This window comes from Caretta caretta, chromosome 2 (assembly GCF_965140235.1).
Source record: "Caretta caretta isolate rCarCar2 chromosome 2, rCarCar1.hap1, whole genome shotgun sequence".
NCBI lineage: Eukaryota > Metazoa > Chordata > Testudines > Cheloniidae > Caretta > Caretta caretta.
Genome location: NC_134207.1, coordinates 106,407,743 through 106,425,835, shown reverse-complemented (window position 1 = coordinate 106,425,835; position 18,093 = coordinate 106,407,743). Strand labels below are relative to the sequence as shown.

The window sequence follows — 18,093 nt, the reverse complement described above, 5'->3', positions numbered from 1 at the left end:
GGGACCAGCGTGTCGGGTTTTGCGCCGGTACATAGTGGGCAACTGTTCCCCCGCCCACTGCCCATCCCACCCCAGCAACGCTCCGCCCCCTCCTCCTCCTCCCGCGGGCGGGGCGTAGCGCTGACGCGCAGGGCCTGCTGGGCCCCGATAGGCGGGGAAGGAGGAAGGGGATACTGTTTGGGATTGGGCGGGTGAGGGGGGCGATGGGAGGACGCACGGTTTCCCTGGCCCCACCCGCAGCGTCGCGCAGGGCTTCACGGGAGGGGAGCTGATCACGTGGCGTGAGCCGGGTGGATATTTATAGCCACGCGCGCGCGCGCGCTCAAGATCGCTGGTCGCTCTGATTTGCTTCCTGGTGGCGCGCGGTGGGACGGCGGCAGCGTGAGGCACGCGCGGGAGAGGAGTCGGGTGCGTCTGAGGGTCTCTGGGTCCCCTGCTGGGCGGCGGCTGCGCAGGGTTCGGCGCGGCGGGGGGGGAGGGGGGAAGAGGGAGCGGGACGCCCCCGGGCTGAGGGGGCAGGGAGCTCAGCGTCTGCCGGGCGGTCTCGCGCGATTGGGGCGGAGGGGCTCGCGCTCCGCTGCGGGGCTGGCTGAGTGTGCGGGTTTTGGCGGGTTTCTCCCGGCAGGGGGCTCGCGGGTTTGGCGGTTGGCGGGCTTGCGCCCTGCGGCGGGGCTGGCCGGGTGGTTGGGGTTCGGGCGGGCTGGGATCGAGGGGCTGAAGCCGGGGTACGAGGCAAAGGGGCACGTCAGCGCCGGTCCTCGGGGGCCTGGCCGGGGGAGGTAACCCTGCCACGGGGAGACCGGGGGGGGGAGCGGTGGCAGGTGAAGGTCGCGGTTCCGCCTTGTGGGGGGGCGGAGGGGGGAAGGTCTCCGATTGGGCTTTCGGCTGGTGGCTGGCGGGGGCGCCGCATGTCCGAGGGCTCTAGCTTCGGCGTCCTGCTCTGGATCCCGCGGCCCGCGCTGGGAGGGTGACGCAGCTCCCCGCCTCGGGGTCTGCCCTGCCCGCACAACAGCCAGTGCGGTCCCTCTCTCACGGGGCGGGGACGCGGGGGGGGGGGGGTCCAGGCGCCCTGCCCCGAGGAGCCCCTCCGTGGTGTGAACGGGCGAAACGGGTGTATGCGGATTAAATGTGCCACCGCCTTGTACTGGTTTGACCCTCACACGGGATTGATTGCTGTGAGGGGCTCGTGGAGCTGAGCGGAGGCTGCCCTTGTGGCAGGTGGGAGCCCATGGCTGGCTTGTTCTGACAGACGTGCATGCCACTGGGCAAACTGAACTTGTGCTTTCTGCTCTGACTAATAAATTTGCTTTTCTGTGTCTTTGCCTTTGTTATAAAACACAGGTTTGTAGTCAGATGAATTTCAGTATGAAGGAGAAATTGGATGCAGGAAAAGCCTCAGGAACGATAAAGGTCTGTAACCTAACTCAGCATTACTCAATCTTTAAAGTGGTCTATGAAGGTAAAAATAAATAGATCAGATTGTAATGACAGACTTTGTGCTGGTATCTGTAATCACTCCAGACTTAGCTGAGCTCTTTATATCCACACCATTTTATAATGCTAGCTAAAAAGAGATCATGTGCCTTTCTTATCGTGAAAGATGTCATATTGATGCTCTGGAGACTCAGTCCTTCTGTTTTTTTGCAGAACAGGTATGTAGTTCACAAAGACACTGAAAATATGCCACCCTGAGGATAAAGAATTACAAACTGCTTAGCCTGCACTGAGTTTTTCCCAGTGTTTCAATGATCTTTTAAGTATGTGCATTTAGTTCCAGGCACATGTTTTTATATGGCAAACTTCAAATGCTACTAACCTGGATCACACTTGAATTGGTGACTTACTGGCTTCGTATCTTGTTACCAGTTCCCTAAATCACACAGTCAATGTAAAGCTAATTCTACTAGATTTTATCATGCAATAATACATAAAATAGTATAACTGATTAGAGAACTCTTCAAGTCTGCATTTCCCAGCCCTGTAGCTGGCTTCCCTTATCAGCATGGGTCTTAGACAGCAAAGAAAATAAACCAGAAGAAATAGGGGGGGCTTTAGAATCTGTTCCATGTGAGACTACTTAAAATGAGTTAATTTCATAATGAGTTAGATTTGATCCCTCTAAACTAAGATCCTAATAAAAAAAAATCTGTGTTGCAGTTTTCTGAAACAATGCTCTTATTTTTGTGCTTGAAAAAAATCATTAGAATGAGACTTCATACATGAAGTTGGGCACTTGACCATTGCTTTAGTCTTCAGGTAATAGTTTTGAATGTATACCGTTGCATAATTCATATACGCTGTGCATATAAAATTGTTGCTAAATGCACGAGGGGGACCAAGTTATTAAATGTCTGACTTGTGAGTAGAACCATCATAATACTAATCTTCAAAAAATTCCCCACACTGGAAACTCTAGACTCCAGAGCATGTAAAACTCAAAATGGGGTGCCTAAGATAGCAGGGAAGTTGCTTGGTTATTTTTGTGGCCTCTTTAAACTGGGGATTTCAAGAGATGACCTTCCAAGGTGAATGTCCAGCCCAGAGGAAAGGACTGTCTTCACATTGTGCCTGGCTTTAGTAGGGAAAGTAATAAGCTGTGCTGTTAGTACCCTACTACCAGTAACCTTGCTTTACTCCTTTTTTCAAATTTGCCTAGTATGTAGTCAGTCTTAAATCCAAATCTAAAACAAATAGTTTTATTTGGAGACTTTTTACTCTTAATATAAAAGTAGAGCAATGATGTACCTAATACAAGACTAGTGTAATCAGGAGAGTATCTGAATTCTGGACACTTAAGAACAAGTATAAGACTTCCCTAAAAACTTGTAGTCTTGACTTTATTTGGTGTGTTGGGTGAAGTCCTGGATGACTCAGTCTAGGGAAAGATATGGGGGGTAAAAGTCACCTAGGAGTAATTTGGGTATTATAATGTTGAGTGGCACTTAATCATATGTTCCTAATTCTGCCTAGTGGAAAATCTGTATTCTTACTTACAGGAACTTTAAAATTGCTCAGTGTTGTAGGGTGTGAAGACTAATCCTGTACCCTTAAAAGGATAAATAGTAAATCTGTGTAATGAAAAGTTTGTTTTTATCAGACATGTCCATGACTAAACACTTATTCTTGGGCTCATCTTAGCAAGCAAATGGCCATGATCTTACTTTGGTGTCTGGCTGACTCACTTTTCTGGATGCTTCACTGGTTATCTCAAATATGAAGAACAATGGGTTAACTTAAGCACCTGGCATAGTATTAACTGCATTTTGCCAGGGGAACATTGACCAATCATAGTCTTCAGTAGCTGCAAATAGCATCTGTAATGCTGGTTCCCACGGTAGTTGGCATTTGTCCTCAAGTTCAACACCAAGCTAATTGGTGGCAGAAATTTTACCGTGGGAAAGGTGAACTCTTCTCATGTGAAGTACAGTGTGAATCAGTAACTTTCTCACGCTTGTATGGTATTGTGTTCTTGCTATCCTTGTTTGATTGTCTACCATTGTTTACTGTCCCATGGTGGCAGTGTAACTAATGGTTTAAAAGCTTTAATGCAGGAAATAGGTATTGACATAGGACAAGGAAAGGTGATAAATATTCTGTTCCACAAAACAATAGCCTTCCTGGATCAGTGTTATGCCCCAAGCAAGGAAATTCTAGATGCCTGTTGATGAATGAATGGTTGAAGTAGAACTTCTGTTAAATGCATACAGCCCTTGAAGAACCACTTACATATAGACAGGTTTCAGAGCGGCAGCCATGTTAGTCTATATCCACAAAAAGAAAAGGAGTACTTGTAACACCTTAGAGACTAAAATTTATTTGCGCCTAAGCTTTCGTGAGCTACGGCTCACTTCATCGGATGCATGCAGTGGAAAATACAGTAGGGGGATTTTATAAACACAGAGAACATGAAACAATGGGTGTTACCATACACGCTAACGCGAGTGATCATTGTAACACCCATTGTTTCATGTTCTCTGTGTATATAAAATCCCCCTACTGTATTTTCCACTGCATGCATCTGATGAAGTGAGCCGTAGCTCACGAAAGCTTAGGCTCAAATTTTAGTCTCTAAGGTGCCACAAGTACTCCTTTTCTTTTTGCACTTACATATAGATAGTAAAAAATGAACCTTGCATAATTACTGTGCATGTTTTCCAGTTTAAACTGATGAAATCACCTTGAACAAAAAATAAGGATCACTCTAACAACTCAAAACAGTTATCAAAGTGCAGAAGCATTCATCTGTGGTGAATGGCTAGTATAATTTGCGAGATTAAACAGAACACTTGCACTATACAGAACACTTGCACTATAATTTAATTGGGAATCCAATTAGAACACAGCTGGTACCTGACCTGTTTAAAATAGTTCTACTTTGTAGTGTAAATGAGACGGAGTGTCTTAACCAAGATAAGGCTTATGTAGGTCTTCAGCTTTTTATCGAACAGTTAAGATCCAGCTTTACAATTATAATATAGTTTGTATCTGTAGCAGAGTAGTAAACCCTAAACTAAATTAAAACAAAGCTTGTTAATCCTATCTGTAGGAAAGACAAGTGGATTGATAGTTTAATCCATTACCTTAATGTGGCATGAGAAACTTCATAAATTACCCTACTCCATCCAGGAGTTTAACTGCTTTGTATTAAAACTTTTCTCTTTTCAAGAAGTACGTCACAGACAAGGCAAACTCAGCCCCAAGACGGACTCTTAAAACGATTCAGCCTTCAACAGCAGGTTGCCTTATTGGCAGGGTAAATGAAGTAAGTATTTAGATGTAATAACTCTACAACACAATCTGTAACAGTAACTAAATGCTGTTATGTTTAATGTAGAAGGGCTAAGGTACTATAATATCCATTAACTGTAACAAGAACCTTTAAACTGTATAGTAATTACATCATTTAGCTTTGTTGAATAGTAAATCTAGCATAAATATTTCAAATACTTTGAAAGCACTTGAGTAGAAATGCTTGTTCATCAGACCTATACTGCTAGTGCAAGAAAGCTGTCTGATGGCTGAGAAAATGTTTTGTGAGTTAAGCTTTTCTTCAGGAAATCTGGAGGTGAGTTGGCAAGAAGTTGTGCCACCCTTGAAATACAGATAACTTCTGTACCTATAAGCAATAGGTAAAGGAGAAACTCCATCTGTTAGTATAGCTTAGATGAGTTTGCAAGTCTATGAAGACATGTAAAATGTCAAGGACAAATAGCATCTCGGCAAACCAAACTTACTGTATTACAGCCTGCTAAATGTTCGTTCAAAAGGAAACTTTGGAGTGATCAGCTAACTGCAAAGACCTGCAAAGCTGAGGTTGTGGACCCAAAACAGAAAAATGAAAATCTAAAAGGAGTCACTCAAGCTGTTGATCTCATGGTAAAAAGTATGTTTTCTTGTTTTACACTTCCAGCAATCGCATATTGTTTGAAACTTCATGTGTATCTTGATAATGCTTAATTTTGGTATGCTACTAAAAGCAAATAATGGGCTTAGAATTGGTTAATTGCTACTTGCCAACATTAGGTAGCAACACTTACTCATTTTAATGATCATGTCCTCTTAAGCATCATTCAAACAGATCTATGCAGAGTTTAAAAGTTTTACACTGTCACTTAAGGTGACTTGGCCAGCAGTATGTGAGGCTCAAAAGCATTTAAACTTTGGGAATTGTACTTTAGTTTAGCATGCTGTCACAATTCAGGCCATATTACCACTTGCCAACCAAATTAAGCAGATAGCCTGACCCAGTTTTTTTAAATTGTTCTAAATTAGGAGAGAAAATATCTGGGTTCAAGCTATGTGATTAGTGTCTTGGAAGTTGTCAGCCTTTGCTACTTCTAGTGAGCCTATTCTGCTGCTACTCATTGCAGAAGTGGCTATGTTCAATAGGTCTTGCAGTTGGGACCATTCTGCAATGCACGTTGTGACACTTATTGAAGCAGCTTCAGAAAATGCTCTTCAATAATGTCAAAAGCAAATTAGTATAACCTTGAATTTGACCCAGCTGCCAAATCAAATGTCTCAAGTAACTAAAAGCTCATTTGTTAACCTCTTTGATGGTTTTTAGCAGGTCAGAATGGGTTGTAGAATATTGAAATGACAAATACTCCAAACATATGGAACTCTTATATTTAAATTTACTCTATTTTAATTTGCTTCTAATTCAAGGCTTATTTACATTAGATACACGAGAGATTTTTCGTATTAAACTCTTCCTACAGAAAATCCTCCGTCTCGGTACTGGAAGGAAGTGGCTGAAGAGAGAAGGAAGGCACTGTATGAAGTGCTTCAGGAAAATGAAAAGGTAGTTCATCAGGTTAAATACCTTTTCACTTTTTTCTCTTGGCTAGTCCCTATATAAAACTTTCTTTTTTTTTCTAGCTGCACAAAGAAATTGAACAGAAAGATGGTGAAATTGCCCGTCTAAAAGAAGAAAATGATGAACTGGTATTACTTGCAGAACATGTGCAGTACATGACAAATATGATTGAGGTAATCTCATATGACTTGTTTTCAATCCATAGTATTAACTGTGATGTAAGTGACTGGGGTGTGTATCAAATCATGACTTCTGTTTTTGAGTACATTTTTGTATCCTGTATAGGAAAAACCTGATAAGGTTGGTTTACTATGCTGCAGGTACTGGCCCAAGAATGGTGCTGTACACCTAGCTGAGTGAGTGACTGAGAAGCAATCAGTGTAAGCAATCTAGGAAAATGAACTTTGTATTATCAGCTTGTCCAACCCATATAACAGCGACCCTTCTGATCGTAAGGAATGACATGGAGTTTCTCAGCCTGGACATATACCTGAAGGAAGACACTGCATTGAAGGGTGGTAGATACCACCCCATATAGGCAGAATCTGCTGAAGAGAAGACCGGAAGGGACTCCGCCTAAAAGGTGGACAAGACTTCACACACAATGCTGAAACACTCCCAGGCTGATCTCAAGACTTCTTGCCTTTCAGAGATCTCTAGGGCTTTTTTAAATGATAGTGATTGGCTAAATTCTTCTGAAAATCTTGTTTCTTGCCTTCTGCCACTTTGTCACCAAAGGAATTAAGCCAGGAGCCAGAATTACTTACAACAAAGTGGAACTCTAGGGGAGCATGTTTAAGCAACAGGGGGCTCAGAAGGCTTGAGGCACTAGTTTTATGAACTATGGTAGTTAGATTCCTTAAACCCACAACCCAAGAAGGGGCTCTCAGACAAGGTCTGTGCCAGTGTGCCTTAGCCAGAATCTGTGGGTAGACTCCCCCCACCAGGCCTAGAGGGGCTGAGAAGCATACCAGGACCCAGGATTGGGTCCACTTCCAGTACATTCAATACCCTGACCAGAAGGACAGGGCCAGATTGTAACAGTAACTGTTCAGCCACATGGTGTGGCTCTTGGAAGGTAAATTGTGGATGACTGAGGAATCTTTGTACTCTTGGCTGGAATGAGGTTGGGTGATAAGAGTTATCTAGTGACTCTATCTAATGGGGACTCTGAAGTTAGAAGTACCCCTAAAAGAGGTATTTGTGCTGAATAAGATTGAGGACTTCAACCTAGGAATCTTGATGATTTCAAAGGCCTGGTCTAAATGTTTGCACTGACATAACTAGAGGTCTCCACACTGGAGACCAAATGTGGACATTTGTATATCTGTATAACCTGTATTTGTAAGCTTACAGGCACAAGCTAAACAGATAGGTGCTCACACAGGGTTTTGCACTGATTTCTAACTAAACTGGCTTAAATTGTGTATAGAAAAGTGCTGAGACTGAAGTATATGCAGTGGTGATTCTCCAGTTGGATAATTTAACTCTTGTTATAACATTTCTTGTACATAGTAAATATGGAAGGAATAAATCTGTCTTATAGGATAAGACCACCCCCAAAACTACTGTAAGGGGGTAAAGAAAAGTTTTTTTGCTCTGAACTGATATGAATAGTTGAAGGTTGGCATTATTCATAATGCAATATTTAAGTTTGTCGAAATTGGGGGTGGCTAGCCTGAGCCTGAGGAGGAGCTAGAATTTACCAATGTACATTGCCAAAGAGCCAGAGTAATACATCAGCAGTGCCCCATCAGCTCCCAGTGCTTCCCCCTTCCTCCTAGTGCCTCCTTATCAGCTGTTCCTGGTATGCAGGGAGGGGGCAGGAAGGGGTTAAGTGGGGGCAGGGGCTGAGCAGTGAGTACGCTCCAGCACATTAGAAAGTTGGCACCTGTAGCTCCAGCCCTGGAGTCGGTGCTTATACAAGGAGCTGCATATTAACTTCTGAAGAGCTGCATGTGGCTCCAGAGCCACAGGTTGGCCACCCCTGGTCTAAATGGAGCCCAAACTCAGCTGTTAGCTGACTCTTGAATGCTCTAAAGCTGGCTATTATGTCTGGTAAAGAGAAACAACTTAGACAAATTGTTCTGGGTTACCTAAATCTTCAAAACTGTGCGATCTGCTCCTCTAGAACCAAGAACCAACAGGCCAGTACTGAGCTTTATTTTTTCTGGCTTGGCAGCTGTTAAACTATTTGTAAAGCTCTGACATCATAAACTTTACTTTTGTCACAGCAATATATTGTGTGAAACTAGGGAAACAATATTAAGGTGGTATAGTAATAAACTTAATCTCAAACAGTCCCTTAACCAAGAGATGAACTCTTTGATAAAATAGACTTTGCCTCAGCTGCCTGGAAAATCTGGAAGACCTTAATATCAGCAAGCCAGATGCAACTTGCAATTGTAGACTGCATTTTTGGGGTGAGAGTGTCTGCTTTTCATTAGGCAGGGTTTCTGTCACTCAGAAGCATAACCTTATCACTTGACTTAGCTAATATGTGACTGATCAGTAAAACTGAATGCATTTAGACTTGGTGCTCTAAATATATCAATATTTTCTATGGAAATTAAAGTGCATCCTTATAGAAACACAACTTTAACACATTTTTAAGAGTTCTCTCCTGTATCTTCTAGAGACTAACTGGGCAGGCACCTGATGGCCTTGAGTCACTGAAAAATCTAGACTTGGAGGAATTTGAGCAGGAGGATGAAGAGAGTGATTCTGAGGGTGATGTAGATCGGGATTCTGAAGAGTTGCCTTCACAAGTCTCATGTGATTCTAGGGAGAATGCCACAGATTCATCTGCAAAGAAAGCTAGAAGTCTGTAAAAATGGCTTGGCAAACTTGAGTGGCCAGTGTGCACGTGGCTTCCTATTTTAATTGCTAAATGACTGTCAGAAGAATATACTGCCAAAGTTTACCTCAGATAAAAGTTACAAGTCTTGTGGAAGCTTTAAAAGTTCACAATGGGTTTTAACTGGTAATATGTAGCAATGGAAATAGCTGTATACTACCTAAACAAGGTATTAGACTGAATTTGGTCACTTCTATAAAATAGAAATACTATGTATTTCTAAGTTGTGTAAATAGTATCTGTTGCTTTGACATGAGAATGTGTACTTGATAAATAAACTAAACTCTACCAAAACTCTCTGCTTCTTAGGTGGTGCATGTGGGGGACAGATTGCTACAGTCTCATACTCTGGGAGATGTAGAAGTCTGGTAGTCACTGAACAAACATGAACATACAGCATAAACAAGTGATATTTAGTTCATGCCTCACGGAACTGCTCAGTGTAATACAAATTTGAGTACTGTATAATTTGTTTTAGAACTTAATTTGTCTCAAACTAGAATTAAGGGTAACAATTCTCTAGGCAAGCCTTTCTGGGTGAATTGTAAAAAATCTACAGGTGGGCTACTAAGAGGATCTAGTTATGACAGTTCTCTTCTGTCTGTAAAAGGGCTTGGCGGCATCAAGCCACACTCACATAGGATTCTTTCCTGATGTGAGTTGTATAGGCTATGGTGGGAGTTCACTACATGCCAGAAGTGCAACCAACAAAATGGTCACTTGGGGAATATCTTGCCTGGATGGTGTTATGGATGGATTAGCTAACTCCATTGTCCCCTGCTGTTTCTGGTGAAGACTAAGCTGCATCAGGAGGAAATCTACAAATGATTTCTTTGGATATTTATCCTCTTCCTTTCTCCAATGAACTGTTACTAGACACTTCCTGCATCTCAGATACTCCTTGAATCCAGGTACAACTTGTGTAAAAACTTCTCTCCAGTGTTAAAAGTAGTTCATAAAGTGTTTACTCTTCTGCTCCAGTAAGAGGAAAACATAAGAGGAAGTTCTTCACCTTGTGTAGTAACAATGGTTCTTTGAGATGTGTCCCTATGGGTGCTCCACTTTAGGTGTCTGTGTGCCCCTGCACCTCTAATGAGCCCAAGCATGTGCTCTCCCTCCCTCATGGTCTGCCTCGAGGCTATTTAGCACTGCATAGGCAAACCCCCTCACTTCCTTCTCTACCAGAGCCCTATAGAGAACTCTGAAGTAGAGGGGAGGCGGGCAGGTTGTGGAGCACCCATAGGGACACATATCAAAGAACCATCATTACTGCACAAGGTGAGTAACTTCCTCTTCAAGTAGCATCCCTATGGATGCTCCACTTTAGGTGACTCCAGAGCAGTACCCACCACTGGAGGCTGGGACTTCAGAGCAGAGTCTTTTACTACAGAGAGTACTGTGGAGTCAAAGATGGTGTCAGCAGCCAAATCTTCAGTGATCGCATATTCTGCTAAAGTAGGGACAGAGGCCCCAATCATTGCCCTATAGTTTAGGGAGATTGGGGTATCCCTATGGAATGTGATTGAGGTAGGAACTGATCTCATGGAGTGCATATGGATGGAAGCAAGCTATGCCCTTGCAAAGTGATTGATGCGACTAGATACCCATTTGGATAGTCTTTGAGGAGATATCACAGAGCTTTTGGATCTTTCTGTGGACAAAAGGAAATATGTAGGGCATTTCCTGAAGTCTTCATTCCTGTCCAAGTAGAATGCTAACATCCTTCTAATATCTAGCATATGCACTATTGTCTCCCAGTTGTCACAATGTGGTTTTGGGAAAAAACAGGAACCTGATTCATATGGAAAGTGCAGAAAAAGTAGGGAGAAACTTGGGATATGGCCTTAGTTACTTTCTTTTTTTAAGACAAAGGCTGTGAATGATGGGTGTGCCATCAGGGTTGCTATTTTTCCTGTGTGCCTAGCTGAGGTGATGGCAATTAGAAATGCTGTTGTCATGTACAGGTGTAAGAACAAGTTGCCCTGGACTCAGAGGGAGGTCTAGTCCAAGCCCTGAGAACTAGGTTAAAGTACCAGGCTGGAGCAGGTGGTGTCACATGGGGGAAGAGTCCCAATGCCCTTAAAGAATCTACGCATTAGTGGTTGAGCAAACTCCAAGTGGGAAGCCATTTTCACCATGAGTTGTACCTTAAGGGAGCTGAGAGAGTTTAAAATGTAGTGCAAAATCAAAGGGAGGAAAGATGAGGTTGGGTCTGTCTGTTTGGAATGGTACAAACTTGAAGTTTCCATTTTGTAGATAGGTATGGGGAGTGGTCAGCTTGGGTTGTGTTGCAACATGTTTCGGCTTGTCAGAGCATTCTGCTTCTAAGCCTTGGAACAAAGAAAGATCCAAGCCTGGAGGCACAGGACCCATGGGTTAGGGTGAAGGGTCAGCCCATTGTTTTGAGAGCAGGTGAGGAGTGGGCTGATATCAGAGGAACAGGAGGGCATATTGTCATCTGCATCAGGTAAGGGAGCCAGACTTGTCATAGTCAAGAGGGGCAATCACAATAGCTCTCGCTTCGTTCTGTTGAATTTTCAACAGAATCTTGGGATAGGGTAGGAATCTGGGAAAAGACATACAAGTGGGCCCTGTCCGTGGGAAGATGAGGGCAACTGCCAGTGAATGTTTCCCCAAGCCAGCCCTGGAGCAGTAACAAGGACCTTTCTTGTTCCCATAAGTAGCAAAGAGATCCATAGGCCTCTTAAAAGTTTGGGTTCCCCAAAGGGTGGCTATATCTTGAAGCACCTCTGAACTCAGTATAGTCATTGTCATGAGAATCCTGACTGAGACTGTTGGTTGTCCCGTTCTGTATCCCTTGTAGACAGCTGAGATGAGCACATTGTGATGGGTGCATCAGTTCCAAAGTTTGAATGCTGTCTTGCACAGGGAGGGAGAGCTGGTAGCTCCTTGGCAGTTTATACAAAACATACAGGTCACATTAAGTCCATCATAACCTTTGTGGTGTTTTTGATGAAAGGCACAAGCCATCTCAGTACCACTGTCATGGAGACTGGGCTGGCAGCTGTAACAGCTACATCCAGTGGTGTCTCTAGGACTGATCTGGCTATTAACTGACCTTCTCTAAGAATGGTCTGAATTAGTTTTTTGTTTCTGGTAATGTTTCAGAAACATCTTGGGTTTCCCAAGATGAACAATTGTTTTGGCCATGACAGGTCAGTAATTTGACTCTAAACGGTAATGTCGATGAATACACCATCTTGCGAAGCCTGATCATATGGAGTTGACTTGGCATTATGTTGCTTGCTTCATGCATTAACCACATCCACTGTGATGGAGTTGGGTTGCAGATGCTGAAAACAGTGTCTCTCTCTTTGGGTAGAGATTTAGGGTGGCTTTTGTTTACATTCAGTTGCTGGTTGGTGCGATGGAAGCTGGCTCTGCCAGATTTTGGTAGAATCAGCTCATTAATTGGGAGGACAGTTCTAGATGAGAAGGTAGTGTGCAGAATTTCCACCAACTTGTGATGTGTATCTGCCACCTCCTGTAAGGGAATCTGCAGCTTGTCTGTCACCTTGATAAGATCCAGAAAGCTCTTAAATCTTCACCTGTGATGCAGGGTGAGCAGCAGTCTCATCTGGGAGAGACAAGTGTGCTCAAGAGGTAGCTTCCTCTTCAGGTGTGGGTTTTTTCTCTCTCCTCCCCACCCTTCTTTTCTATTCTGAAAAAGCTTTCTTCTGTCTTGGCTCAAGTACCAGGCTGTAGCAAACTATCTGGTGGTCTCTCCCTGAGAGACACCGGAGACGGGTCACGCCATGTGTGTGTATACCTGAAGAGTTACAATATGGCCTTGGGAGAGAGAGGCAGGCACAGGCAGTTGGCGTGATGGAATTGGGGATGACCCTTGTAGTGTGATGGTGGGCCACCTTGAGGGGCCAGGGAATGATCTCCTCCTGGCCAGTGTCAGATTCGTCAGTGGGTAAGGGTGCCACTGACTGGGGTATTGGCAGTATACAGCCCAGTGCTAAGAGCAATTCTGGGTGCTGGGATGTGCTTGATACTGGGGTCCTGGTACCAAGTAATGGATTGTGGTTCTTCCCCAATCAGGTCTCCAGGGTACCAGAGCTCATGCAGTACCATGGGCTCATTTGGTACCACAGAGGAGGGTCTGTGGTACATTGTCAGTACCGATAGTCAGGCAGAGCACTCCCTAAATGAGTTTTGCCCAGTACAAAAAGTTTGTTGCCCCTTTCTTAGAGATGGTATGGTAATTCTCTCTCTGGGTATTGGGGCCACAGGTCTCCAGAGTATCAGAGCACCTGTTACCATGGGCTCATGCAGAACCCCAGAGGAGTGTCTGTAGTCGGTATCAATGGTTGGGAAGGTGCAGAACACTTCCTAGATGGGAGTTTTGTTGCATCTGGTACCAAAGGGTTTCTCTCTGCCACTCTTTTAGAGATGGTACGGTAACTGTCACCTCTCCTTAGGGGATGGATGGTACCATTGCCTCAGAGCATGACCATGGAAGCCTCTGGTGTCTTGATGCGAAACAGAACTGACAGCAGGGCTTCTGTGTCTCTCTTTTAGAGGTGGTACGGTAACTGTCCCCTCTCAGTGCAGTAATTTCTCAGAGCAGCACAGAGCTTACAGAAGCCACTTGTTGGTGCTGAGAGCAGAACTTGGAGCAGGGCAGAGCCTGCAGCAGGAAGCCCCTGTGCCAAACGGGAGCAGCAGCTGAGCTTACAGCAGTAGGTTCCTCTGCTGGTGTTGTCCTACCAAGGTGGCCGCTCTGGGGAGTTCCACTGGCTGGCCAGCTGCTCGGGGCTAGGTGTGGAGATGGCCAAACTGGGCAACACCCCTCTGGCTGGCCAGTTGCTCCGAGGAGCCTTTCCGGGGGAGTCTGCTATTGGCTTTTTTCTCTCTACTCCTTTTCACCACTCGACCCCTTTTGAAGTGAAGGCTCCAGGGATGGTCCGGGGTCAACATCCACCGGAGTCCCCTGCAGACTGAAGTGTTTTCTCTATAGGGAGGAATTTTTACTTCCGCTCCTGTGAGGTTGCAGTTTTAGGTGTGGCAGGTAAAGCACTTCTGTGATGGTCTCCTAGGCACAATGAGTGTCTGGCCATTACAGGAACGGACTCCTGGCAAGAGAGGCACTGCTTGGAGCAGAGAGCCGGGCAAGCCCCTGAGCAGGGGGTTGCCCTCCTCCAGCAGGGAGGAATATGCAGAAAAACATCTTTACTTTTTCAGTTTCAAAAAAATAAATAACTGACGCTACTAGATGCCTGGGGTTGAAATGCCCCCAAACAGGGAAGGAAAGTGTTCTTTTCCTTTTTTCTCTCCTTTTTAAACCAAAGGAATAAAATAAAACACTAGCCTAAGTACTTTTAGGGAGAACAAAGGTAACAAAACACACTACTTACGCTAATGACACAGATAAGGAAGGGACAACTGTTCGTCAGAGGCCAAAGGCAGTAGAGAAGGAAGTAAGGGGGTTTGCCTGTGCAGTAAGGGAAGTAAGGGGGGGAAGAGAACTAGTTTTTCTAAAATGGGTGGAAAAATGGCTGTGGTCAGTGCTGAAAGCGCAAAAAAAAAAGTGTATTGTCAATGAGTCAAAGCTGATTAGTCCCTACCCCAGAGCACTAACTTGTTTGTACAGCTCTTAGTGCAATAGAGCCAAACACATTAGTGGTCTTGGATACTACTACAATATAAATGCTGAACCAGAATAAGTGTGTAAGTGCTGCTAACAAGGGACCACTCTGAAATGTAATTGACTTTTGTTAGAATATTTGCTAATTGTCCACATCTAATCAACTAAGTGGTAGGTATAAGTGGTGAATTTTTAAAAGGTTTGCATTTTACCTAAAAGTGAAAACTCTAGTGTTGCAGTTCTCAACCTGGGGTCCAATCAGCACACAGCTATGGTATATGTAATGTCCTTGGGGCCATACAGGTGGTTTGTGTGTGTACAGTAACTCCTTGCTTAATGTAGTTACGTTCCTGAAAAACGCTACTTCAAGTGAAATAAGTGAATCCAATTTCCTCATAAGAATTAATGTAAATAGGGAAATTTTTTTGCCAGACAAGACTATTTTGTATATATACACAGTACAAGTTTTAAACAATTTAATACTGTACACAGCAATGATTGTGAAGCTTGGTTGAGGTGAAGTCGGTGGGATGCCTCACTGCTAAATTGAAAGGAGTACTTGTGGCACCTTAGAGACTAATCAATTTATTTGAGCATAAACTTTCGTGAGCTACGGATCATTTCCTCGGATGCATACTAAGCCACAGTATGCATCCGATGAAGTGAGCTGTAACTCACAAAAGCTTATGCTCAGATTGGTTAGTCTAAGGTGCCACAAGTACTCTTTTTCTTTTTGCGAATACAGACTAACACGGCTGCTACTCTGAAACCTGTCATTACTGCTAAATGATGAACTAGCACTTAGCTGAGCCCTCAAGGGTTAACACATTGTTAATGCAGCCTCACACTCTACAAGACAGCATGAATGGAGGGAGGGGAGACAGCATGACAGACAGAGGCAGAGACTGTGTGTGAGATGCACATTGCCCCTTTAAGTACACTGAGCCCACTCTAAGTACATTGCCTTTTTAAATAGATCAACAAGGTGAGGCAGCAGCTGCTGCCAGCAAGCTCCCTCTGTCCTGAGCCTTGCCATGTCCCCCTGTTCTGTGAAGATGGTGGGGGAAGGAGTGGGGAGCAGGAACAGGGGGAGGCAGACACCCTGACATTAGCACCCCTCTCCTCCCTTGCATAACAAGCAGGAGGCTCCCTAGAGCAGCTTCAGGGCAGGGGGAGGGACAGCTAAACTGGCTGGCAGTTGATAGCCTGCTGGGCAGCTGCTGCACAGGGGAGTGGGGAGCTAAGGGGGGCTGCCAGTCCACCCTGGTTCCAACTCCCCACCAGCTAGCTCCAACGGGCTGCTTTTCCTGCAAGCAGTGGGCAAAGCAGGCAGCTGCCAAACAGTGTTATAAGGGAGCATTGTGCAACTTTAAATGAGCATGTTCTCTAATTGATCAGCAACGTAACAACGTTAACTGGGATGACTTTAAGTGAGGATTTACTGTATATGTGTTTGTATATATGTTGGATGTGGCCCGCAGTGGTAAATAGTTGGGAACCTCTATTCTAATCAACTTAAAAATATTTTCTACAGAACTGACAGCTATCTAGCTCTTGAAACAGAAAATACTCTGGGAGAGGGGAGGGGTTTAATGCAGTTATCAGTTTCACTTAAAATGGAAGATAGAAACCATTGCTCAATAGCAATAGCAATACTTAATAGTGATCTATATGATCAACAGTTGATTACCTTAATCTCTGCATTGTGAAGGAACAGTGAATGTTATGTAATATTTCCCGAAGTTTATGGGGTTTCAGTCCTCATCTTTGCTACAAAGTAGCTTGGTTTTTGCCTTATGTACTAATCTTCAGTACACTGCAATAAGTATGTTTATCATGCCCTGCAGTCCTGCATGGTTCTGTACATGCGTCAGTCAAGGAAGAGGTAGGACCTGCGTTTAGGGAAGTTGAACATTGTGAGAAAATAATCAAGGAAAAAGGGTTCTTGGCATGGTGGAGAGAGGAAGCTTCACCTGGCCTTTTCTTGCTCTCTAATGGCTCTAAAATACAGACACCTAACCAGTTCAATAATACCACTCTGAAGTGTTTAATGGTGCATACGTTTAAAACACTTATCTGAAGATCTCAAATTTCTGAAGTGAGCATCCTAATTGCCCTTATCTTGCAGACATATGCTTACTTTTACTACTGAATGTAGTCCTGTTGATCTCAATGGGAGTCATAGTAAAGTTAATCAGGTGTTTGCTAGATTAAGGTTCAAATGTTTGCACGATGAGAAGCAGTTTTCCTCATCAAATCTGATGAAAATTTGCTTTACTGAACCTCCTCCTCACATAATTTGTGATCTGAAAATGTGAGCTCTGTTTCTAAAATCAAATAAGTTAATGTTTAAAAAATATTTAGTCACAATTTACCATTTGAATTTTTTCTCTTAAAGGTAAATGAAATATATAACAAAACACTGTCTCTATTGCTGTCTTACATGTGGGTATTTTGTAAATTTTTTCTAACACCTTTGTAGAGTCCCTGAAAGTACGTGCCATACACCAAGTATTTTGATTTCATATACCTTGTTATACATTTTCTTTATATAAAGTAGTGTTTGTTATAAGTAGGGTAGAAACTGGCTTGTATTTTCTCAGATGAATATGGCCTGTCACAAGCAAGTTTTCAACAAGTTAAACATCTCAATCATAAATGAGTACATTTAGTTTGCATTTACAGTTTGTGGTATTTTTGGGACAAAAATGTTTCACGTCAAATACAACATGAAACACAGTATTGGAAAACAAAACAAATCATCTTTGTAATTTTAAAAGACAGTGATCATCAGGTCAAGGAGGGGAAGAGAAAGGTAAGAGATCAGAGCAGGCCAGCCTAACAGTGGTTACACAAAAACATAGGAGGCAGGAGAGGGAGGAAATATTGATGTCTTTAAAAGTGAGAAGTGAGGGATTGTAACTGGTATTCACTCCCTCTACATGTCGTTCTTGCTCCTATCATAGCAATGGCTTGTTCACCTACTGTTCTCAAACATCAAACAGCAGATCCTTAAAAAGCTACTAGTGTGTGAGCATAGATAGCCAGTAGCACTGGCATCAAGGAGATGGTGTCCAATATAGCCATGTCTTACAGCCTTAAGGCCTTTCAAATGATCCTTCTCCCCTTTGATAAAACATTTTGGGATCTAGATGAAGATTTCTGTATGAGCAAAGTATTTTAAAAAAAAAACAAAAACTCAACCCTACCACCTTAAAGTTTATTACCTGTTTATAAGCAATCAATGCAGAGGTATTTCTGTGTGGGAAGAGAGGGGGGCCATAGTTGCTCAAATGAGCCACT

General features: G+C 43.6%; 1 protein-coding gene across 5 annotated transcripts; it reads left to right on the top strand.

Annotated features, from left to right (window-relative positions):
- Positions 1-259: 259 nt before the first annotated feature.
- Positions 260-9,470, top strand: GMNN (geminin DNA replication inhibitor). Of its 5 annotated transcripts, none has more exons than XM_048840019.2 (7): positions 260-408; positions 1,342-1,410; positions 4,670-4,762; positions 5,245-5,383; positions 6,222-6,304; positions 6,382-6,492; positions 8,956-9,470. In XM_048840019.2, exons 2-7 carry the CDS (start codon positions 1,354-1,356, stop codon positions 9,148-9,150), a joined length of 678 nt encoding a protein of 225 aa, XP_048695976.2. In that variant the 5' UTR covers positions 260-408; positions 1,342-1,353; the 3' UTR covers positions 9,151-9,470. The 5 variants fall into 5 exon arrangements, with proteins under 5 accessions (XP_048695976.2, XP_048695972.2, XP_048695974.2 ...); XM_048840015.2 differs by having other exon boundaries at positions 4,667-4,762; XM_048840017.2 differs by lacking the exon at positions 260-408 and adding an exon at positions 522-595 and having other exon boundaries at positions 4,667-4,762.
- The last annotated feature ends 8,623 nt before the right edge of the window (positions 9,471-18,093 follow it).